Here is a 25,328-nt window from a genome sequence, read left to right as displayed (position 1 = left end):
TTCGCATCATCTTTATTAGAAAGAAAGTAGTTTGCTTTAATATATATGGGCCTGATAAATGAGTTCAAATAGTTTAAAAAAGCGAACGAGAGAAAGTAAAAAATAATAAAAAGCAGGATACTCAGAAAAAAAAAAAAAGCTCGAGGTATAGACAATTGCAAGCATGGCGCCACAAGAGGTGCCCCATGCGTGCAAGCGCGTGCAACGCGCGGGTGAACGTAGCTTTGGCAAGCTCGTAATCGCACGGGCGTGCCTGCTCGAGCAGACACATGGCTGCGGCCAGTCGCCCAGCTTGCAATCGTCTATACCTAAGCCATTCTTATGAGTTGTGAATGCGAAAGCCTGTAAGCCGCTCGTCCGCTCCCTTTGTCGTCTGCTGCGCACTTTTCGTCGCCGGTCAGTGCGAGTGCTCCCCTGGGCATGCTGACTTTGGACGCTCCGTGATATCGGCGCGCTCATGGACACACAGCGCCATGGGGTGAGCGGTCGTGGAAACTGACGAGCGCAGCGGCCAATGGGAGCCCCGTCGACGCGCGCCAGCCAATGGAAACGAAGGCGATCGCAAAAACTAGGAGCCGTTTTCGCGCTTCAAACTGATGACGTCAGCTCGCTCCATGGGACAGTTAATTCTTTCGCATTAAAAATATAGATAGTGAAGAGGCACGCGTATGAAGAGAAAGGGAGATTTGAGCTATTACAAAATTGTTCTCACTGTCTTGGATAAGTAAATGTAGCGAGGCTTGCAAGTTAACGAAGAAGCTACCGGATCGGGGACTTCAGGGCTCCACCATTTTTGTCATGAGGATTAGTGTTTGTATTCACGTGTTCCCGTTACGGTACGGGGACGGCGAGCATGATATAATTAAACACTTACTATATCATGTAAAATGTATGTTTCTCTCAGTCTACAGACAACCGCAGAGAAGTATTGAGGTCGTTAAGATAGAGACAGTTTAGGAACGGTGTATCAAATTTGGAATATATAGATGCATAAAAACACTGTATGATGTGCATGACATATGCGATGGAGTAGCCAAAGCACCTTGTCCAGTTTATAGCAATAATTTTTGTGCATCACTAGAACGTTCCGGGAACACAGACAGTCTCGATCGGTTTCAAGAACTTTCAACCTGAGTAAAAGACGGTACATCTTCGGTCCACGGTTCCACCATGCAGACGCGTGCGGAGCGGAGTCTATGCTCTGCAATGTGCCACTAAACGAGCGCAACTTCAATATAGCTGTCAGCTTAGACCAGAAAATTATCTAGTGGTCGTAGAAAATTCCTCGCGTGTACCGAAAACAAAAACGAGAAAAGGCCGGATGAGATAAAGGCGACGGACCTTATAATTTGATACTAAAGCAAAAAAAAAAAAAAAAAAAAAAATCGTATAGCGGGAAGGAAACATATCAAATAAAAGAGCGGACCACAACGTCCACCTGTCTTCTTCCAAAGTGGCTTTCTTGACGCGCCTAGGGACGTACCTACGAACATAAGCGCGGATCAGGTTATATGCATGTATAAGAGTCAGATCTGGGGCCCTAAACTCGTCAACCACAAAGTTGGAGCCGAAAGTTCGCGGAGCTCGCCGATTGGACGCCGGTGACAAAATCGCGAAGTGATCGTCGCGATAGTCCAATCGGTGCCCTCCGTGAACTTCGGACCATACTTTGTGTTTTTTGAGGAGTTTAGAGTCCCTGAATTTGTACGTTGTTGTCCCTTCGGTGACTGAGTTCCAAAAGCGGATCGCTTAGGCGTTGGTCAAGGAAAGTTCTCAGCACTCGGAGCAATCGCTGTCTCCTTCAGCTTCTACGTTCGGCGTTTATTAAGCATTCGGGGGTCATCTCGCGAATACGCAACGTCCGTAAACATGTACAACATAAAAAAAGAAGAAAAAACTACATTGAAATGAAGGAATAAACGAATTGACGGACACGTTTCTATTCCCGCGGACTCGAGCTGCCATCAGCTCGTTTAGAGATCTTCCGACACGATTTTCTACGCTCAATTAATGCGTGCGTGCACGAGTTTATTACTTACGGAGAAGGCTGGTGAGGTGTGTGTGTGTGTGGAAGGGGTTCATCTGCCCCGAACGGTCGGACCTCTAATCGACTCTTCAACTTCACGAAAGCGTACACACATACAAACACACGCGTAAACAAAAACAACAACAAAAAAAATAGAAAAAGGCGATCAGAAGAGACGGGCGCAGAGCCCATCTGGTCCGGCCATTGAGGCAACGGCCGAGTCGCGTGCAGCGTACGCCAGCGGCAACTCTACACGCGGTCGGCTTCCGCATTGCGCCTTCTGCCACGCAGGTCTCTCTCCCGTTGTTGCGCGCAGCTCGCGACAGACTTGCGTGACGCGGATGATGGTCCGCCGAAAAGATGCCGGCCGCTTGGGCCTTCGCTCGCGGGAACGTTTTTGATGGGATGGGATCTGTGTGTGCGTACGTAGCAAGAAGACTGGGAGAGGGATGGTGCCGGTCTAATTCGCTTTTCAAGCAGGCGCCCTTGAAAAAAATAAAATAAACATGAATCGTTTCTTCGGTTGCTCGCAGGAGAGGTGGAGGCGACGAAGCATCCTGCAGCGAGGCGAGGTGAGTTGTCGGCGCGAGCGCGTGCCGTTGGGCCGCGTGTTAGGTGTTCCCTGGAGCTGAACGTGTGACCGCGCGGCGGCGGTACGAGCGAGGCACTTATTTCTCGCAGGAATAGAAGAAGCGCGGAGGAGGGGAGGACTGAAAGGCGAATTGAAAAAAACCTTCGTGGAGAAAGGGGGAAGACCCTTCGCAACGCGTTTAGTCGGATGGGATCCTGGAGATTCTGAAAAGGAGCGCGCCAAGACGATTGCCGATTCACGAGGAGCTGTTCAATTGTATAAGCTTGTGAAAAGTTTTCGCCCCTCCTGAGGTGGTTCGGAGTCGATGCTCTTCGATCAAGTGCATGAGAACGGCAATACACGCATAAAATAGGGGTATAGATCTTGAAGTACTGTGATTTTACTCTTGTTTTTTTCTTCTTGGGAAGAAAGCAGTTTGCGAGACGATTACTCGAGTAGCGATATTAATAATACAACATTCTATTAGGGGTGACTCTTTTGTCAGTATCCGAATAAAAGGGCGGAGGTTTCTTTTGTAAAATATAGACGGCGTTGAGCTCAACCTCTGTCAAGTCTGTCAGATTGGTCGATGAACTCTAAACACCAAGTCGACGACTCCTCGGGGGTTCGGGCGTTCCCCCTGTGCGGGTTTGTCGTATCTCAAGGTCCTTCACCGGCGGCATGAAGGGTAAAAACAAATAATATCGCGAGGCCCTATCAAATTGGGCGCACCTCTTTGCTTACAGGAACTAACTTAAACATGCAAGAGTACTGCAGGACTAGTGTATAGAGGAGGATTTGAATGATAAACATACAATAAACACACGTGACTGAATTTACATTGCCTAGGTCATCTCCCTCGTGTTGTCCTTATATGCGAGCAAAGCAACACAACAGAGTAGATTGTCCGAAGTAAAGGGAGGTGGACTGCCACAGCGCACTCCTTACTCAGAGATAATGGAAACTCCTACTGGCTTCTGTGTAGGCGGGTGTCGTGCTGGTGTTCGTTCGTGCACAATCGATACTATATGTGATACGCGTAAGAAGCCACAGGCTAGTAGCCGTACTGTGCGGACATAAGGCACTCACCAACGCTATACCCGCAACTACTAAAACTTGCCAATTTTTTTTCTTGTCTTTGGAAGCTTTGGATTTGCGTCTGCTTAAGAATCTGGTGAAATTTTACTTTGTTTAACAACGCTTCTTTGTATTCTTTGGTCAAGAGCACATCAAGACGCGCATTTCTTCCGGCTCGAGCTCTTATCTTTTACTGGTTACTCTCCGACATTTCGGCCCACGCTATTTTTTATCCAATCCCAGTATGGCGTATTATCAGCATCAAGTACCACGAAGAGTGACAGCGCAATAATAAAAACAAAATACTATAGCCGGGGTCACACCGATCATACACAATACCAAAGACATAATGAAAGAATCGTCTAGGGACACGCCTCAGTCAGGTTTTAAGCGTGTTTGCTTTATGCTAGCAAAATGTCTGCGGACAGTGTTTATTCGACGAATGTGACGGTCATACGAGGAAGACCTCAGACAGTGTCTATTGCACACTTTAGTATTGTAAAATGTATTACCAGAGTGACCACGACTTTAGAGGCCGACCTGTGTGGACGAAGCTTTATAACAAAGACACATTGAGCGACACTTCTTTTTTCATTTGCGTCGGGTTAGCTCTAACTAGTGTGTGGGACTCATTAAACACATTTAAACACATTACACATTAAACACATTAAAATATATGAAAAAAGAATTCTGAATATTTTGAGCATAACAGGTGAAACGAGTGCAGGGTATTGAGCACGTTTTCTAGTGCCGATGACGTCATTAGTCTAAACCAATAGAGAACCGAAACGGCAAGAGCGTGCAACAACAATGTGCTATCTTCCTAATTGTTGGAAGTAACGTCCAGTTGCGAAGATGTGAACGACCCGTCAATTTACGTGAGTTGAAAGCAAACATTTCAGTGAGAGTCTCGCGCTTGAAACGACGTGCGCCTATCAGCCAGTTCTACCTCTAGAATTATATGTCCTCATTATCCGACGCTCTAGAGTCTAGACCAATGTCGTCACCGAACGCTCGTGTTTGACATTGATAGGCATGCTCTTCGAAGCAGCATTTGGTTTTCTTCGTCCCTTTGCAGTGTCCCTTTAATTGCCATAACGTCGAAAATCGCGGAATAAATTTACACGAATTCTTATAGCCCATACGCGGACAAAAGACAATTCCCAGCCACATAACCCAGGAAACTGCGACGTAAAGTGGCGTTTATGGAAATGCAGCTTGCAGGTAAAGCCGGCGACGTTGTTCCGAAAGGACACGGCGCGCCGAAGACAAAAGTTGGCGGGTGGTCGTCTCACAGCTTCGGGTAAATAGATGGACGCTCCGGGAGCCGCTCGCGGACAGTGGAGTCCCGGAATGGAAATTAATGCTCCGCATCGGTCGCATACCAAGGAGAAGGGCGCTCCGCGGTGCCCAGGCGGACTTCCCGGCACGGTCCGCTGCTGCGATTCGCAAGACGGACCTGGTGGCTAGCGAGACGCCGGGGTGGACTTTGATAGATCGGGACCCTAATGGAAATTGCTGCAGAGCAACGGCTGACCTCGGGGCGCGCTCTCAGGAGACGCGAAGAAGGGAAAACCCGCGCTGCTCGAATCGGATTCGACTGCTTGATTCGGCCGTCGGAGTGTCCCATATATAAAGCAATCAAACAAAAAAGGATCTCTTTGTTCACTTTTCTTGTAGAGCACCCAGGAAGCTATCCAGTGCGTACAATGAAATCATACGAACGAATGACGAGGTGGTGAATACGACTAAAGCTACATGAGCGAGTGAAACGTCACACGTATTGTTGCTGCGTACATCCACACTCGCAATCTGAGCTGCCTCATTTGCTGGTCCTTTCAGTTGTGCGCATTCACCGGCTATCTGCGTGCTTTGCAGGAAAGAGAAGGCACACGTTTTTTTTTCTTCATGATTTAAGGAAAGTTGGAAAAGAAGATTGAGGTAACAGTTTTTCTAATTGTTACAGCGCGCCATCTGTTGAATCTGGTTCGGAAAAACCTGTCCCACTAGGCTTTGGGAGACCACGGGTCCACAACACTTCACATGATCGAGACCTTGTCTGGAGCTCAGACGCTCCAACAAGTGCCGTCATCATGTTCTCCGGCGCGGTCCGGATTCAGAAACGTGTACCTTCCCCGTGAAAAAAAATAAATAAATGCAATGATTTCATTGGAATTACCCAAGGTGGAAAAGACAGACGCAAGAATAAATCGACTTCTACCTGAATCGGAGCGCAGCTCGCGTCTTCTAGACGACTGTAGGCCGCTGAGAAAAATCTACGCGCACGCCGGCCGAATGACCCGCTCGCATCGTACACATGTCCGTGCATAGAAACTCGCGGAGCACGTGGCCAGCTGGCCCAACGCCGACAACTGATTGGTGGTTCAGCCAGCACGTAACTTTCACTCCACTGTCAGCTCAGACACGAACGGGGCTACGGACAGACGCGCAGCAGAACAAAGGCGCGGCACGAGTTGTACCACGTTTGAAAACCTAGCAGAACTCGAAGGCTCCCTGGACAAAGAAAATGAGCGGCACCTTCGCGGAGGGTCTACTGAGAATAATCTGTCCGACTCGGGGCGTTCATTAACACTATCCGAGATCCGGATATACGCGGTCGTCCATTTGCAATCGGTCTCCATCAAACAGATCTGGCCGCCGGGGAACCATGGGAATTCATCCAGAGGGCAACGTCATGCCAGCCATCGCTCTGCGCAGATGGCGGTCGCTAATAGGCTGTAGCTGTGAACGCAGTTTAAAAAAGCTGGATATCAACCAAGGGCGTACATGTATACACTGACGAAGGCAGTAATGAAAAGATTGCAGGCTCACGAGCAATTGGATTTTCAATCTTGTTCTTGTCTCTAGTAATGGAAGTGCCCTAGCGTGAGGAACTCTGGCGGAACATCGGCGTTATCAAGGGCCGTGAAGCACGGGTGGGGGGGGGGGGGGGGGGGGGTGCAGTCCTCACTTTGACTGGTAGCAGGTGCTCTCCAGAGACTGATATGTTTCTATAGCTTTGCGTTTGCTTGTTGTTTTTTTTTCTTGTTAAAAGAAAAGACGTCCGGTAGAGGCGTGGGTCTCCACTATGGAGCTAGCGGCCACCCGGCTTGAGAAAGGGGAAATATTAAACGGAGGTCCGAATGATTTGCTGCAGTAAATTATTTGAGGGCATAGTCTCCAAGCGAAGTATTCGTTGTTCACCTTCTTGTTCGGGATGTCTTTTCAAGGACGGCCCCACTACAGGTTCGTCTTTGTGGAAGTTTGGGATGGCTTATTTTAAAGGCTTCGTCTCTGGTTCTGCCTAGTGAAGTAGGAAGGAAAAGTTTCTCTACGTTAGGGTCAGGTTAATTTAGGCCAGGCAGACTACTGAAGGGGTACCAATGGCACCGGTCTTTCGGTTCAGCTGCATATTCCAAGCAGTGAAGGAACACGAGTACCATATCTAAGAAGTCACGAAACGATATCTGGTTGGAATATTCGTGACTTTGCAGAGACGTACTGGTCCTAGTCTGGCCCAAATATACTCGTACAGACCGCCACTGGCTCTGAAGCTTCCTTGTCGCGGTGGAATTGCAAGGATAAAAGGGAGTATTTCTTTTAGTCTTGCCTTCACAAAGCTTGGTGACATAATTGTGGGATCGAAACCAGCCACCTGACGACAGTGGAGCGCGGCTCATAGATTGGACACGAGAACTACGTGAGCAGTGGACTTCGGCTCGTAAAAATCAATGCCTCGGCGGACACTCGGGTAGTGGCTCGTGTCGAATCACTGCGGTGATGAAAATAGACGAACCCTAACAATGTTTGGAGCTCAGCACGCGTTTTCTACTTTGCCAACCACAGCGCGTGGCTATGATTAACGTTGGTAGCATAGGATAGGCACCAGGCCACGTAGCCGCTTTGTCTGGCTCGGAGTTGAGGGGATAGACGAAGCTAATATTTCTCGAATTTTGTTTTTGGATAGTGCTATCGCCAAGGAAGGGGAAATTAAAACAAGTTTATTCAGCTGTTAACGTTAGGGAGTGTTTCTAAGTAGTATTTAGCGAAAGTAGAAAATGCGTTTCGTGGCACTTTTAAGAGAGTAAAGTTGAGTTGGGAGACAAACTCACCAGACTGCAAAATCCAACTGATAACGCAGACGCCTGCTCTTCTCCGTCCCATGCTTGCTATGGCTGCTCTAACGTGGAAGCGACCTTAGCCATCGAACCGTCAGGAAACCACAATCACAGGTACGCAGTATCCCCACCCAATCATAGCCGTCGCTTCCTCCTGCCGGTGGCTGCTTCCATTGCAAGCATTTCCCTGCAGGATCAGTGCTTCGAAGACTTTCACCTGGCTCCCCTTGACTTAACTGTGAACCACGCTCAGACGAAACGAATTGTTGGTCCAAAATTGTTCTGGCTAATAAAGCGAAAATCAGTAGATATTCAAGATTGATTAAAGTTTGGCAGGCGAAGGGGGGACCAAGCCAGGAAAGAAATCACGCAAAAAGGTTTTTATCGGTAGTACTCCTCATTCTGTCCTGGGCTTATTTTGTATTCAACAGCGTGCTCATCTGTTTCCTGATATTGACATTAACTTTTTTTTTTTAAATAAATACTCCAACAGTGATATATTGCGCTGCGACGGTATTTCTGCCCTTTTCGTTTCTTTGTCTCGCTCCTGTTTTTACAGGCCTGTTTATGTCTCCCGGGCAGTGGCAGTTTGGGTTCTGCATAAGCGAATACGTAAATGAATGATGTATATGCTGAGTCACGCATGAAGTCCCGAGCCTAACGGAGGCAAACGCCCCCTGGGGGCACCTTCAGTCCGCGCGTCGCCACGGATTTCACGTTTCCGTCTGTTTTGCTAATGTCGCAGTTCCTCCGGACTGTTCGCCGAAGCTCCCGGCGCCACTCATTCATCATTCGCGTCGGGCACAGTCAGAAACACGCAAACGAAGAGACCAATATCCTGAAAACGCTGTCCTCCCCAAAGTTGCTCCGGAAGACCACCGAAAGGGCGTGACGGTCGCGACGAATTCGTCGACACTTCCGCGAGGCCGGATGTGACGTAGACCTCCAGCGAGCACAGCCGGGCGTGGTTGCCTCCTATACTTTCGTTTCCGTTGTTTCCTTTCGTTCGGAAAAAAAGACAAGAAGGCACAAACATAAGAAATGATGGGGGACGCGTGTACGTTGCTTTTGTACGTGACTGTTTGCATTTTGTCGGTTGAATGATCGGACGATGGTGATGGAGTGTCTTTGTGCTTGGCCGTGGCGCGGCATGGCGCTGTGCGGGCGGTGCCCGTTTTGCACGGCGATGGTCGGTGGTCTGCCCTGCTAAAAGCCGGTCTCGGTCGTCCGCTTCATTCTCGGCCGTCACCTGCTAGTCACTTTCTTCGTCGCTGACGTGCGTTGCTTCTCCAATCGGACTTCTGTCGAAACTTCTTCATGACGCATAGGATACCGCTCATCGATCAGTCGAGTTAAGTCGGAGTGCACACGACCGGGGGCGTCCATTAAAAGCCGTTAACATTTGAGCCCCTAATCGACCTCAGACAGGTCTCTATAGTCCAGCAGATTCTATTAATTCAAAGAGGCAATCGATCGTTTTAGAGCGTCAGTTTTGCGTCACATTGTCGTGAAAATGTGCAGGTAATGCGTGGGAAGTTTGTCCAACTGACCATTGACATTTGCATCTACAGGACAGGCTGCAAGGTATTAAGCTTTCACTGACTTTCACTCGACTGAGTATTTGGGCTAGTCAAAGCATATGGCTGAAATCATAACCCGCCCTTTGCTAAGAAGGACCCAATTTTTCCTATAGTCAAGTGGAAGTTAACAATGCGTCAGAAGCTCCTCCGACACCCTCATTACAACCAGCCACTGTTAGTCCACGATGCGCAGATAGGCTACAACCGAGGCGCACGTCACGCTGACGTCACATAGCTTTCCATGGCCCACGGCTACTGCCCTTCCTGGTAGTTTCGTGGAGCGATTCGACGCCATGGCTTGTACATGTATGGTGGTGTTTATTTGAAGGCTTCTTGAGTTGCATGGGTGACGTTTTTGAGTAGGAATGAAAAGAGTCCCAACTTCGAGACCCTTTGTCAAGCGCTACTTTTGAAGTAGCTCTCACTGTATCCGAGTGAATTCACCTGAAACTGAGTTGAGTTTCTAGATCCCGTGTCGGCAAACTACGGCCAGCGAACCGCATCCGGCCAGCCAAGGGTTTTCAAAATGGCCCGTCCCAGCTTCTGGAAGGTAAGTGGCATCGATGGGAGAGAGCGGAAATTATTTCCGGCGTCAACGGACATCGGTCAAGAAGTCGTCAAACTAGTAAGCCGGCACACGTCGCAGCTTTATGAACTACACAAAGATTGGTGTTATTCGACTTTCTAGAGAGTCAGAATAAATTAAACGTGATTCCCGAGGATGTGCGATGACCACTCTCTTTTCCCGTTTATATTATCTTTCCTGATGATGGGCATCCGACCGTACGGCGCCACGAAGAAAAAAGACGTCAGGGCTCCAGCTCCAGTTGCACGCAGGATTATCCACATGCACGCGTGCGTATCCTCTGCCCAAGGAGCAAAGGTTCAAAATCTATCCTATCGTCAGTTCACCGGAGAATAATAATGTATTCGTTTCACTGGCGATTGTGATACTGCTACTCCGGCACGGCCAACGTGCACCACGCCGCGGTGGTTACCGTCACGAGCGCATCAGTCAAAGAGGAACGTATAAGTATCATACACGAAGCACGGAACAAGAACACTACAAAGAGAGAGAGAAAAAAAAATGATCGATCGGGAGACTGGCCGATCTCGTTGTAGTTTGGAGCAGCACGTTTGCGTCGAGTAATGCCCCGTCGTGCAATGCCCCCAGGAAGGGGTTGTTTGGAGGAAAAGCCAGCTCCGCAGTGGTAGTTGAAAAGAGTCAGTGAATGAAGAGAAGCTGGGAGACGGCGCCGGCGCGGTACGAGGAAAGCCTCGGACGCCGCTTTTCGCGGCTGCCCCATCCATCACAGTTCGGCAGCGCCGCAGACGCCTGGCCACTTACACGACGTTGCACAAGCGGAGACCGGCTTCGGCCCCTTCTTTTCGTTTTCGCAGGGAATTCCTCACGAATCGGCAGCAGTATAGACATAAGCCGGCCCACGAACGTAACAACAAGTATACAGAGGCACGATCGAGGAGGGGAAGGCGGCGGAGATTTCTGCGCCGGAATCTAGATTTTCTACTTGCAGTGTTGTTTCTCTGAGTTTTTTTTTTGCAGTTAATGTTACGTTTAGTTCTCGTCTGCCCGGAAATCATCAGCTTGTTTGGTCAGGTACATGGACGGACGCATAGCGCGCGCTCTCTGCGTCTCGGTAACCCCAAGTGGCATGTACGGGGAAAGCGTTTTTCCTCGCGCCGTCGACTTCCTGTGCATTCACGTCCGGTTAGGTTTACCTTAGATTCGTTTTGCAGATTCCAGTCCGGGCGGAGTGTGGTTCCTGTCGGGCGGTAGTGACATGTTTTGCATCTGTCCTATCGGCATCGCACTGCGCGTCGCTCCGACTGCTAGACATGTAGATCTGGAAACGTGGCGTTTCTTGTACACTCACGCGCGCTGGGGGCTTTGCCCAGATAGCGAGCATTGACTGCACACCGCTTTGTTCTTATTAGTCCTCGGTTCTAGACGAGGGTTATCATCCTCAAGGTCATAGCTTGTTTTTGTTCTCTTATTTTTCGACTGGCTACAATAAATTAGAAGCACGACATTTTGACTTATGGCTTCTCCTGTCGGTTCTTCGCAACGCAACGCTTTCTTCGAGCTCTAGCCATGCCCATTTTGAGCAAAGCTGCACTCGAATCGGCTGCATTCATCTTGAGCCTCATAGTGATGTAAAGGGAGCTTTAAATTAAGTACGGAACTGTCTCGACCCTTCTTTTCAACAACTCTGTACTGCACGTTAAAGATCCCAGGCCAGCCATCATACCACACAGGCCAAATTGCTCGTCTCCAGCGTGTATCTCAAAGGCAGACCGACCTCTCGGTGTCTTCACATCCAACGCTTTGTTAGACTTATTTTTCTCTCTGACAAAAGTGTATACCGCGGAACAAACTGGTTTTCGTGATACAGACCCTTACGATGCAATGTCGATCCACTTGAACGATTCAAAGAGAAGGCTAAGGGTGCGGTGAGTTTAATGCACGATGACGACACAGTGACTAGGAAGGAAGCGATAAAGTAAGTCAAGGGCGAAGGAGGGATTATAAAAAAAAAAAGACCAGGTGAGAACCAAAGTTCGGGATCTGACGCTTCATTCAAATACACCTTACATTCACTTGCTTGGTATTCATTCCGTCCCCGAAAAAGGTAGAATTTCCTAAGTGCTCTATTCCCTTGTGGGCCTTTTTTTCCGCGGGCACGTTGAACAGAAGCGTCCTTTACCATGCGGATGTCTTATACGAGAAGAGCACACAAAGGAACCTTCAAGTTCACACCGTTCAAAGACACGTTTGCGCTGCGAAGGCGTATATATATCTCTGATCTCCTCGGAGCAAAATACCATATGCGAAATGCACAGGGCCATCTACTAGTGGGGCGCCGAAGAACATGTTCCGTCTCACCAGTTGAGTTCAGCGCTGGCAAAGGCCAGGGCACGAAAGCGTAGTTCGGAAAAATCTTTCGCTCGCACAAGGACTCGCGCACAGAGAGAGCGCCTTCGAAAACCAGGCTCCCACGCCCGTGCCTTTGCCGGCACTCAAAGCCAAATTTTGAGCTGGAGTGTACGTCCGCCATGTTGCTTACGGCGAGAAAGCAGCGACCGGCGGTGCGACGAGCACGTACATGCCCAAGGAAGAGCGTCAAACAAAACAAACCCTTAGCTCATAGGTGAGGGTGAGGATCGATGACGGTGAGAAGTAGGCCTCGATTGTTATCGACAACGCCCCGACATTGACAAACAGCAGAGAAATTAACCTAATAAAGATGAGAGCGCCCAGAGTTTCCATACGTTTGAACAATTTCGCAAATCGCCTATTGCAGTGGTTCTCAAATGGGGGAGCGCGAAGCCCTGCCTATCAGTCAAGCTAGGAACTAAAAGTTTTTTGTTTTTTTTTCAGATTGAGGTGAAACGTCATAATTTTCGGGTGAATTTTCTCGTGAGTGTGTAAATGAGAGAAGTTTATTTCACACTAGCCCTTAGTTCTATCCATTTATTAAATTATTATCCTAATTTAGCTATACTTTACCCTTCACGTCACCACAAACGGGGCCCTCCAACATCTATGCCGATCCACAATGGGTCCGCGAAACCTCAATGGTTGAGAACCACTGGTTTATTGCATTAATGTATACTGCAACCACGGGAATACCGGCGAGATGATCAAACATAGCACCTTGTTTTACTTGTTATTTTTCGCTCATTGAGTGATAATTTGATAAGGGCGCGACTGACTTGAAAATATTATACCGGTGTATTTCAGTTATTGGACAAATAAGCATAAAACGTTAACCTCTAAATGTATTTATGTGACTTTTGAATGATGTAATCAGAGCAGAAATAGTGGTCTTAGCTTTGTGCAACCCCACTATATACGAAAACCTGGACTGAACAGATCGAAACAAAATATGCGAAAATTCAATTGAAGACAGCCTCAAGAAAGGGAGTACGCAAAGAGGCTGCAGATCACGCGGAGGCAGATAGCCTTGCAATACTTTTGTAGAAAACTTCTCGAATGAAACCGCCTCTACCCGATAAGCACGGGTGTCTTACTTGCTCTAGCCCAAAGTTGTCAGGTTCTACGCCCTTGTATACTTTGGTTCGTAGTTGATAAGTTAAGCATAAGCTTAAAGCAAGGAGAACTCAATCAATTGACTTAGGAAGAAAGTGAGACTTTCGAAATTTTAAAAATGAATGCAATGTAAGTACAAAAATAAATGCAAAGAAAGCGAATTGGTGGAAAGGAGAGTCAGCGAAGGAAACATCCGAGTCGTGTTCACACTTATCTTTTGCATGCATCGCGCTGCACCTGCATAACAAAGATGCAAATATTTGAGTTATAATGAAGCTATAAACGGATAAAATAAGGATGCTCTACTCTATTACATATATACTTAGTGATCCTTAAACATAACGCCGCCGCTCGGTCACCCAAATATCTACCCAACGCCGGCAATTCAAAGCTAAATTGGGAACTGCGGAAGCTGGAGTGTCCTCTCTAGACTGGGCTGAAATTAGAGATTCCAAAAGTCACCGCGTAGTCAGGCAAGTAGAAGGAACAGCAGAAAAATGGGCAAAAACAGACTTTGTTGGGGCGGCGTTAAGTTTTGGAATCACTGTAGATACAAGAACGAAACAAAAAATCATCAGTGAATTTTGGAAGTTGTTAATCCCTCTATTTTCGATGTCAAGTTTTTACTCACAGTGGTCTTAGGTAATGCGGAAGAAGAAGAAACAAATGCATACAAGAGAAATCAGTAAATAAAAAGCTAATGACCGAAAGTGAAGAAAAAACCTAAATATAATGAATGGTATTAATTTCCGTAAATGGGCCACTGGCGGAGACCAATACGTTAACTATTTTTTTTCTCCGTGCGATGAGTACTTTTCGCAGGAACACTATTAGCCCGTATTTCGTGAAACACCCTGCATATGCATCAACTTGAATTCCGAAGCAGCCGTGTCAGAGCTCCCTAATATTACTTCAAACAAGCAGACTGCAAGGGTAACTATAACCATGCGCCAAATTCAATATATAATTGATATACTGGTTCGGGTCGGGCACAGCACGTATAACCCATGAAGGTAAGGGACGACAACACGGTTGAACGTATTACTCAAAACTGTTTGTGCAGAAATGACGTACATGTTGTTTATGCAGCGCCGATATATTCCACCTCTAGGTATAACGACAAGTGTTAGCTTGTAATACCTGCATGCGTCAACATGTTTCTAATTACGATCTGTTTTAGCTGGGTAAATGCACTCCTTCAGTTTGTGGTTCGTTTTCTTGCTTCCTTCCCCTTTCTTTCTCACAGGACTCGTGCACTCAAGCGTAGCCACCCGTTTCCGCAAAAAACTCGATCGGACAAAAAAAAAAACAAAAAAAAAACGCACCTCCGGCGAGATGTCATGCCGTGGCGTCCAACCGCTTCGACCGCCCCTCTCGTACATTTCTTCCTTCCTTCGAGCCTTTTTTCATGTAAAACCAACCTTAGTACCTCCTGTTCCCTCTCTATCTCTCTCTCACACACTGTGCCCATCTCTCTTTCTCTCTCTTTCTCACCCTTTCTTTCTCTGTGCCTTGTATTTTGCTAAAGCCAAGATGACGATGTGACGTGACCCGTGATAGGGTGTTGTGCCGTAACATTCCGGTGCGTGGCAGGCGCGGAGCACGCGCGCTCGGCATGCGTGAGGTCGTGGAGATGAATGCGCGAGTGAAGAATGGGAAGCTTGAAGTCAGGGATGGCATAATGCGACCCGCCTACCCCGAACCACACCTGGAGGGTTGACGACAGGGCGCAAGTGCAATGCCGCGGTGACCAGGAAGCAATGAGCTCAGCGGCATTGACGGGAACTCTAAGCAGGATTTCCTCAACTGTCGAAGTTGAGGAAATCATTGCCGATCGGAACCGGTAGTATATTCTGGGTTTAAATTTTCACACTGTGTTGTTACCGCTCTTTTCTTCTTTTTTTCACTTGAAACATCGGCCGTACTTTTTGTGAAGAGAGCCAAATTGATAGAGAGTTCTAGATGGTGGCACGCACGAGGTCTTTAAAATATAGTGAATCACATGACGCGTTAACTATTTTCTACTTTTCTGCGTCTTCTATAAATTTACTTCATTCATTTGTTTTTCTTTTCTTTTTTCTTATCGAACCGGAATGGGCACAGACCCGGCATTCGTACACTTTTTCTTGTATGATCAACACTCCTGCAGTATGGACGCTACTCCAAGTTCGACAGCCCCCAAGCGCAGAGTGAGTTGGGTTAGGAAGGCCATTCTCGATAAATCCGAGTCACTAGTACGCTGTGTGGCGCGTAAATTATAATCAACACGTTCATCTCAAGGCAAACCAATCTAAAACTATAGACCCCAAATATCCACCACACGCGACGCGTTCCCTAAAATATTTAACTGCGACCAAGACGCCTTCTCTCGGCAGAGCCCTGCATACCCGCGGATTACCCGCGGATCATCCGCGGATATTCGCCGTCAACTGACGGATGCGAATAAAATTGAACCAGAATCGGCGGATCGCGGAATAGATGCGGATGCCAAGGACTGGGGACCAGGGTCGGAGGTGGACATCCGCTGATCCGGGTCCAGATCTTTGCCCGGGGCGGCCCATAACAGTGCGGGACCGCACAGTGTAGAATTACTAAGTGAGCGATAGTCTGAAGTGCACGGTCCAATCTTTTGTGGAAACAAATTACTCTACTTGAAAAAAAAAAAAGAAAAGTGCCAGTCAGGGAGATAATTGTTCCTTACGCGAAGACCTGATTCTCACCAAATATCGCTTTAGAGCGTTCGATCTTACAAAAAAATGTAGTCCCTAAAAAAAGCAAGATTGCGGGAACATAATCGTCCCGGTAAAACGTGTTGTTGTTTGGCAGGGAGAGAGCGAAAAACGTTATTTATGTGAAAAAACCCCGAAACGTGCAAGTCACAAGCAAGTAGCGGGTGTCTTCTTCCCCCTTGATTCCTCGATGTCATTATGTAAGATGAATGTAGTTCCGAAGTTAGTCACTTGATATAGTTACTCACTGTATTAAGTGGGTAGAGCTCTGAATAACATTAAAGACCTGATAGATTCCAATAACAATTTTAGTAAATTTAAGAGGGAGCTCAGGAAACGTATGGTGGGCTGTGGTATTCCCTTTTTCTCGGAATCTGTATGAAATAACTAGTGGTTTTTCTGGTATATTCTAAAAATAAATATTTTGTTTATCACTAAGCGTTAACTCTGTAAACTACCAGCCTCTGCTGCGTCGCGCGATAACAGCGCAGCAGAGGTTGGTTGCACTATTTCTCCAAAGGGCGTGGTGCCGTCGGGGCCGAGATGCGCTCCGACAGCAAACCGAAACTTCAAAAGCCGTCGAATTTTCGCGGTTTTTCAGAAAGCCGTAAAATGCTTCGCGTGCCTTCTATCGTTCTGCAATTTGTTGATGTAGTGTTTGTTTGATGGTGCTGAGCAATTTTCTAATTGAAACCATGCCCTTAAACACAATATTAAAAAGTTAATTACGCTAAAATAATTAATAACCTAATTATTCCGGACTTTAATAAGTTTCCTAAATAGACCCCTGGCCCAGGACAAACGACACAAGTATTTTTTTTTTCTTTTTTTTTTGCGACGTGTAGTTTTCGCAATATCCAATTTGTCCACCTTTCATGAAACACCCTGTATATATATATATATATTCCTCTTCGTTCGGTTGCACGTTTATTTTTTCCCTCGCCTCTGTGTATTCCAAGTATACGCGTCTTCGGCTAAAATCCTTCCTCCGAGGTCATGTCACGAGTTTCCCTCGTGCGGTTTTCGGTAAATTTGCAGCCACGCGGAAGACACGCCGGGTATTCGCGGCAGACACGATGAGGGAATCACCCCGCGGACGCGCCTCAAGAATGTTCGAAGCGCGCTTAGGTCTGCTTCGAACAATTCTGCAGACTGTACTCGTACGACCAAGATGAGAGGAAGGTCGTGCGAGGAAGAAACATTCCTCATACAGAGTCCACTACAGACTGTCTTTTGTATCGTGCAAGTGTTAGCAGTGTTATCGCGGTTTAGCGAGACCTACGACCAAAGCCCGTTTGCTCGAAGCGCTAACCGCGGCTAAAGTTAGCCGCAGTACCTAGGAGAGGGATTTTAAAATCACGTGACTGGCTCGGTAGAAATGCGGGGAAACATAGCGGTGCCCCGGTAAGTGAACGCCGCTCGCTTTGGAACTAATATGTCATTGTAGCTGCAGTATCGGGCACGTTAGTCAGCAACAAATGGTGCAGGAGGCTTTCGCTTTGCCTTACCTCCCTTAAATCACAAAGCACGTGCAACGACCTTGCCGCATTTTTTAGATAGTCGCTTTATTCAGGCCTTTCCTAAGCCTAAAAGAACGCGATTATTGTCGGCATGGCAACGTCTTTGGAAAGCTGATTGCCTTGACTCAATCGGCCGGCTACTGATTGCACAGAAAAGCAGACAGCGTCCCAATAGACCTTTTCCTAAATTACCCAAGCACTGAGGAGAACGCTGGAAGTGTAATTCTATGGTCCGCGCGCGCTGACCTTCCTCTTATAAAAGATTCAAAGTAAATAATCATAATAAGGCTTAGACGAACGTGCGTGCAAGGCAAAATGATTTTTAGACTTTTTGCTTTAGAACAATTACTACTGCAGACGCCAGCACGTGCAACGCGTGTAACTACACTCGTAGCACGCACCTCGGTGCTTGAGTACTTTAGAAAAAGGTCTATTGGGACGCTGTCTGCTTTTGTGCGATTTCAATACCCGGCCGATCGAATCAAGGCAATCCACTTTCCAAAGACGTTGCCATGCCGACAATTATCGCGTTGATTTAGGCTTAGGAAAAGCCAGAATCGAAAGACTACTAAAAAATGCGGCGAGGTCATTGCTCGTGCTTTGCGATTTACGTGAGGTAAGGCAAAGCGAAAGCCTCCTGCACCATTCGTTGCTGACTAACGCGCCCGATACTGCAGCTACAACGACATATTAGTTTCAAAGCGAGCGGCGTTCAGGCATCGGTGCACCGCCATGTTTCCCCGCATCCCTACCGAGCCCAGTCACGTGATTTCAAAATCCCTCTCCTAGGTACTGCGGCTAACTTTAGCCGCGGTTAGCGCTCCGAGCAAACGGGCCCAGGTAGGTTGCCTCCGAAACTGACCGAGCCGATCGACGTGCGCTCGCTGCTCGACGGAGACGAGTCAACAGCCGTTCACACTTGACAAAGCGGAAGGAACGAGTCGTTAGGCTCTTTTACTGTCGCCCTGTTGGTGGGGGGGAGACGGCGGACGCAGCGGCGCTCTCCCGACGAGGGCTGCGTGGAGCGGTCCGCCCGCCTCTTCGTCCGGCAAAGCCCGTCGCGGGGTGAACGATCTTTTTGGGAAAGGTCCGCCGCACGGGCCAGCGAGGGCTGATCCAGCACGAGTACGGCGCGCACGCCGGTGAGCGAGCCGGTCGGGCCGGCCGGGTGCCGAGCGGGGGCCGGTCGACCCGACCGCTGCTCGTTCGTAATCGGCGGATCTTGGTGGATTTGAGGAGGAAGCGAGAAGGGCTAACGGAGTGGAGCTGGGGCGGGAGGAAGCAAGCAGCAGCCGAGGACGCCTGCAGACTGCTGTACCAGGGCTCAAACTTGGACGCCGAATTCCATAGAGAGGTCAGGGAGTATAGAGGCACCAGGGGGGGTTAGACAGGAATCTTTGGCTCGATACATTTTATATATGTCCCTGGAGTCTTACGTGATTTTGCTTCCGGCGGAGGCCACCGCTTGCTCCATCAAACGATAAGGGATGTCAATGTTACCTTGATTTTTTTTATTTTATTTTGTTGGGGGGGGGGGGGGGGGGAGTTAGTTTAAGTTGACCAGCAACTTTTAATTTCATCGACAGTTTTCAGTGGAAAAAAATCATTTTAGAAGTAGTAGACTGTACCCTAATTTGTTGTTGGTCACAGGCTGGACCAATAAAGTTATAAAATAATAAAAAGTGTCAGAAAGAGCCTAGCGCACCGCAGCCTCGTTCCCATTGGATGAGGGTTAACAAAATAGCGAAAAATACGAGTACCAGTGAGACTTTGGATATTGGTCGCGTGACTTCTGGACGAAAGAAAACTATGGTAACCCCAGTTCATATACCTTGGCCAAGGAAGCGGCGAGCTAAACACCTGAGGTGTCACGCGTGTAGTCACCACATTGAACGCGCCATAATATCCTGCTCTCATTTCTCGTCTGGCGTGCAATTCAATTTTAGTATTTATCGCATGAAAATCTAAACAGCAACACTCTAATTTATCTTGAGAGACGTACGACGCCTTAATATAAAGAGCAAAAACTTAGCCAGGGCACTACGACCGCTAACCTAAGGTCTCCATCTACTTAAAAAAAAAAAAGAAGAACCGAACACGTTGAGGATAACGTTCGCCATTTCCTATGTAAATAGCTACTTGTCACGGTTGATACTGCGCAGTAATCACCATTCATGTCGACGCGTTTCACGCCTCGCGTATGCTGGTAAATGTGGTACTCACCAATAAACATATCACAGGTAGCCGAAGCTGCATGGCGACTGCAAAGAAACAAAAAAATAGAGGGCAATTAGTTACCACCATTCTGCCATGCACATAAAACAACGGTTAAGACACAGACTGAGCGCTAATGAGCAACATGAATAATGAATATAAAGATCAAGGCGCGTCAAGAACCGCTGGTGACAATGAACTTTCCTCTTTTTTACACAAGTGACACAATATACTTCGCGGCTTTATACTTGGTGTCAGCTTAGGTCCGAGCCTAGCAGTTGCTATGAGCCGATGGTCCAGTCAAAGAGCGCAAAAAGCGCAACGTCATGGCGTTCTTCGCTCTTGATAGGACGAGCCGGCGGAGGAGCATGCACTGAAAGACGGCAAACACCGCAGGTTCTGTCAACTGCGGAGAGCACGCCATGACGGTGTGCCTTTTTCGGCGTTGGATCGGCCCTTCGGCTCATAATATTGGCCACGCTCGGACCTAAGGTGAAACAAAGTATAATTTAGGGGCGTAATGCTACGCATATCGGTTTGCTCAATTGTTTGGTATTACAACTTCCGAAAATTTCGGTAGGTTGTCTCCTATTTTCGGACGTGATTACTGGGTATGACTGCGTACGCTATATTGTTTTAACATCACGCAGATTTTGAATGAACAGCTCATATGACTTCACTGCGAGCACATAACTTGATTCATTGTGATTTCACGATTTGCGCATTGTATACGGCCTTGTTTAGAAACTTCTCGATTGTTCTTTTGTCTCGACATGAGTAGCAGCGATTCAGAACCTGAGTCCGTTGGTGCCTTTGAGGGCGGATTTGTGTTCTGCTTCAAACTTTATTGTATGGACCAACGCGCGGCTCTGACATCACTCCGCCGCGGCGGTGGCGCTGCTGTAGGCACGGCGCATGCGCACAGGCTTCCTATCACTAGAATCTGGTTTCCACGCACGCGCAGCTCCCACACCTGTTGTGCCTTGTGCGCATCATTCTTTATGCGCTACACGAAATAGTTCTTACAAGATTTGATGGTCGGAAGGAGATTCTCTACTTTTGGCGTTTGAAACGTGAACAGGCTGTTCAAATATCGGCCAGCTAACCAAAAATGCACCCAAATATATCTTAATTCGTCACATAAAAGAGTAGTTCAGTAATGCACCGCAAAAAACCGGACTTATACCGGTAAAACCGGACAAGTATACACCTTTTTCACAAGGGCGCCGCCACCTTGAATGCCCTCAATTCTGGTGTGCGTTAAAATGTCGTTTTGAACTCACCACGCCGCTGGAATGTGTTCACGAAAAATGCGTGATTGTCACACATTCTTGTTCGGCCAAACCTATTTTTTTCTCGCATATTCCAGGTTTGAGACGTTTTGACATTTTTTCGTCCAGCATACCAGATACGGAACCCAAGTGACTGAGAATGAAAGGAAACAAAAAACGCGTGTACTGTGGGCAAACGCGGGCTCCTTTCTAAACAGCGTGTAACGTACAGGAGCAACACAAATATAAACTTTTTTTCTTTCTCACTGTACCCGTAGGAATATGTTGCCTACTGTTTTGTTCTCAATTTTAGTAGAAGGTACAAAGGCCCGACATAAAAATCAAAACAGTTGTCTGACCTCAGTTACCTCCGAACCTCGCCTTTGTGCTCATTAATTTTGTTTCCCGATATTAATGGGGAAAAAAAGTTGGCTCGATTCGCTCTCTGGATGAATAACAATAAGGAGAGGGCAAAGTTTACAGCATCATTGAACTGCAGAACAACGTTGCCTGGGATAGGTTACACTCAGCCTACGATGTGCCAAGAAATTCCTCTCCATACCTATAGCGTTTTTGGCACAGCTTGTTCCTCACAACATCTGCAGTGCAGACCAAGTCATGGGTACGAAGGGTTGGCTTCGGAAATTGCGTTCTATGCACGAGTTCTCGTACAAGCAAAATCATTCTACAGAGCTAGGCTCAAGCGCCTGTGCCTTCGTCTTTGCTGCAGAGGTTTGTCGAAATATTTGTGTTATCTTGAGACGGATATTTTGTTTTACCTTTAGCACAAATAAGTTCAATAAAAATTTTGTGCTTGACTCTAACATTTTAGAGCGCAACTCTTAGGCGCCTGTTTCCGGCTTGAGCGGTGTCGGCGTCGCCGTCAGCGGAACCGCGCGGTGCATTATGGGAAACGTCCCACAATGCACGGCGGTGACACGCGCGTTGCATTATAGTACGTTTCCCATATTGCATCGCGCGAGAGGGAGGAGGAGGGAGAGGGAGGGGGAGGATGAGGGGAGAAGGAGGGGGAGGAGGTAAAAGAGTAGGGGGAGGAGGAAGGAGGAGGGAGGAGGAGAGAGGAGGAAGAGAAAGAGGGAGGAGGGAAGGAGGAGGGACGAAAAAGAGGAGGGAGGAGGAAGAGGAGCACGGGAAGAGTAGATGAGGAGGGGCATACCGTCCCCTCCGTACCCTCCCCTCCTCGTCCTCAAGAGGTGCGCTCTAATTCGGCATTGCAGGGAGGTGTAAACGTGTTTCATTTTTTTCGTTCTACGCAAGCAGCGTTGTATACGACACTCGGGAACCATTTTGAACTTCATTATCGCTAAGAACGCTAGATATTAGCATTACGTTTCCCTATTGGTAGTACTCACTAGCTACCAAAGTTGAATTTTGTTTTGCTGAGCCCGACCTGACGGGAAGCTTCCACAAAGCTTCTGCAATCTGCATATCGCCCTATCAAGATTGCCCTCCTGGGTAGACGATAATCGGGAGCGCACACTGGGTGAGCGTATTGAGCGGCAAACTCAACAATGACGTCCAGTGAATACTACCTCTACATTTATCTTACGCTCAGGAAAAAGTTTGCATGTTGGAGATATTTTTCGGCCACCGCTTTGTGTTCGAACAATCTAATTTTGTTGTCGCAAGCAGTAAAAAAACAGACGAACAAGAACCGGGGAAGCAAAGAGAGGTCGAGAGTTCGCCACCAGATGGCAGGGGCGAGTATGTTTACAAACGCTCGAAAAATCGTCGGCTATCACGGATCTCCTGCAGCCAAAGTCAATGAGGAACGAGACGTCCTTGAAGATGCTCTTAACTCCGGAGGGCGAAGTCGTTTTCACGGATTATCCGGCGCCATCTTTTATTTATTTTTGTCTTCCCTATCGTTCATTCGTTTTAGATCTACATACATGTGCACGCGTTGCGCTTCAGCAATCGATATATAAGTTTAAAGTGAAGGGGTTTCTTCAAAGCGTCCGACCAATCAGACCCTCGCATCAGGGACGAAGATTCTACGGCCTCGACGACTCGTTTTTCACGCAATTCTTCCCAGGGAAGTCCTCTCGAAGCACGACGACTTATCTGATCGTATTAAGAGTCACGAAGAAACAGCGACGCATTTGTAAGTCAACCGGCGCCCCATCGTTGCTCTAGGTTCTTTTTTTTCTTTAACTTCTCGAGACGCGATTTTGATTTTGCCACTGCTGCAGTCGTTCAGATTCCCCCAGCGACTGCGCAGCGCCCAGCTGCACGACGAGCACGCCTGGCATCAGATAACGGTCGCTCCTTTAGCCTTGACACAAAATGGCCGCAGGTCTTGTGCGTGCGCGACAGTGACGCACGGACCTTGGCCCGAACGCCCAGCACGCGCAATTACGTGCAGACCCTTCAGAGACGGACTTCCGTATTTCCGAGAATTTGACGAGCGATCGATAGAAAGATATCTGCAGGAACTTGAATTTTAAGGCACTGGCTAAATGGCAGGAGCGGCCGCCCAATTCAAACGATCAAGCCGCATTCGTCCATCCATTCATCCGTGCTGGCATTTCACGCCAGCCAGTCAAAGGTTTATTCTCAGCAGTTAATAACTTAGTCTGCCCCTCTCTTATTTGTATAACTACCGGCTTCCCGCATCTAAAAAAAAAAAAAAGTTTTTAAGTAATAGAGCATTGATCGGTACAACAAGCACGAAAACGTTTTCGATAATTTGATGCAATTCTCTGGGCTCCTCAGGCTGTCGAAAAAAATAAGTCATTTACCAGTCATTAAACTCACACGTAGCGCCACGGCAGAGAAATGTGTAGCACATGGAGGTCGCTCTTATTCGCTTTTCATGTTTTCGAACAAGCCTCTTTTCTGCAGCTTCCTCGAAGCAACTTAATAATTAAATACACAGGACTCCATAGGGGCAAGCACATTCAGCCTCCTTCTATACCAGGTCGTCAAAAACGGACTGGTTTACCTCGCCGTTTTCAAATAAACGCTTACTCTCTGCGCTGCCTGGTTCTGATATGAGCACGCTCGAACAAAAATCCTTCGTGCTATACCTTTTAAGGGCGTTCTTAAATAATTTTTTTATGACTTGAGATATCTCACTTATAATACTGATTATGAATCTGCATCGAAATTCAAAATATTGGTTCTCAAACAAAACATATTGCAAAATATCTAAGGCTAATTAGGTCATTTTTTACTGGTCGTTAGGGTAATTTTTAATTAAGAACATTTACTTCCAACTACGTATATTGATTGTCTAGGGGCCACCATCTTCCCGACCATACATTTTAAGCTAACATGATGTTTATAAAGCGGTAGTATTTATGATAAATAAACCAGAGTTGTGAACAGGAAATAAAATGGGAGGGTGATTACCTGCAGTTGTAGCTAATTACATTTTATCTATTTAGTTGAAGGCACAAAGTAGAGCTTTAGAATGCAGTTACGTTTTTGCAGATAACAACAATAGCAAGTTCCCTGAAATTCATTCAAGAGAACATCATCTGAACCCGCGTAGGTCAACGGCACGTGGACAAAAAAGGCAAAGCCGAAAATATTACTGGAAGTGTCTCCTTTACTAAACATCCAGCAGCCTAAGACTTAAAACTTGTTGTTTTAAAATAGATAGATATTGAATTCAGCAAAATAACTTATGAATTGTGTAGGCTTTTGCTATTTAAGGACCTTAAGCAAAGACGGCCCTAGTTCTAGCAGGCAGGCAGCGCTTTTATTCTTGAAATTGCAGTGAGAAGACGTCTTGCGTAAGCATAATTTGAAATGACGAGCTAGAAGAGAGAGCATGACCTTGAAATGAACGAAGAAGTGAGGCTGGCCATGAATTTCACTGAAGGCCAAATCCTTTGGTGGATTTAGAGCGAATGAAAAGCGCTTCACACTTGTACTTTTGGATCGGTAAATACTAGATCACTCCTGCAGATCTATATCAATAAGAAACATTTCGTTCGGCATCCAACCATTAAATTCTCCATAACAGCATTTCGCATAGTGGGGCGAAATACGTCCGGGTAGGGAGCTAGATGCGCGATTTTCACCATGACATTGTGAACATAAAAAGTTTTTTTTTTCCCCTATATGTTCAAAGCTGGCAGATAATTCCATGGTCTCTTTCACAGCATTTTTTCTTTTCATT

At 47.2% G+C, this 25,328-nt stretch overlaps 1 protein-coding gene across 1 annotated transcript in view; it reads right to left on the bottom strand.

The window, feature by feature from the left end:
• LOC8029247 (cuticlin-1) overlaps window positions 1–25,328 on the bottom strand; it is a 126,908-nt gene that overhangs the window by 71,809 nt on the left and 29,771 nt on the right. The window contains exon 2 of the mRNA XM_042290323.1: window positions 19,917–19,954. Coding sequence (XP_042146257.1) covers window positions 19,917–19,949 — 33 coding nt within the window. The 5' untranslated portion in view covers window positions 19,950–19,954. The remainder of the gene's footprint in view (window positions 1–19,916; window positions 19,955–25,328) is intronic.

Source organism: Ixodes scapularis, unplaced genomic scaffold (assembly GCF_016920785.2).
Source record: "Ixodes scapularis isolate PalLabHiFi unplaced genomic scaffold, ASM1692078v2 PGA_scaffold0__279_contigs__length_252992795, whole genome shotgun sequence".
NCBI lineage: Eukaryota > Metazoa > Arthropoda > Arachnida > Ixodida > Ixodidae > Ixodes > Ixodes scapularis.
This window is presented reverse-complemented; position numbering and strand designations above follow the sequence as displayed.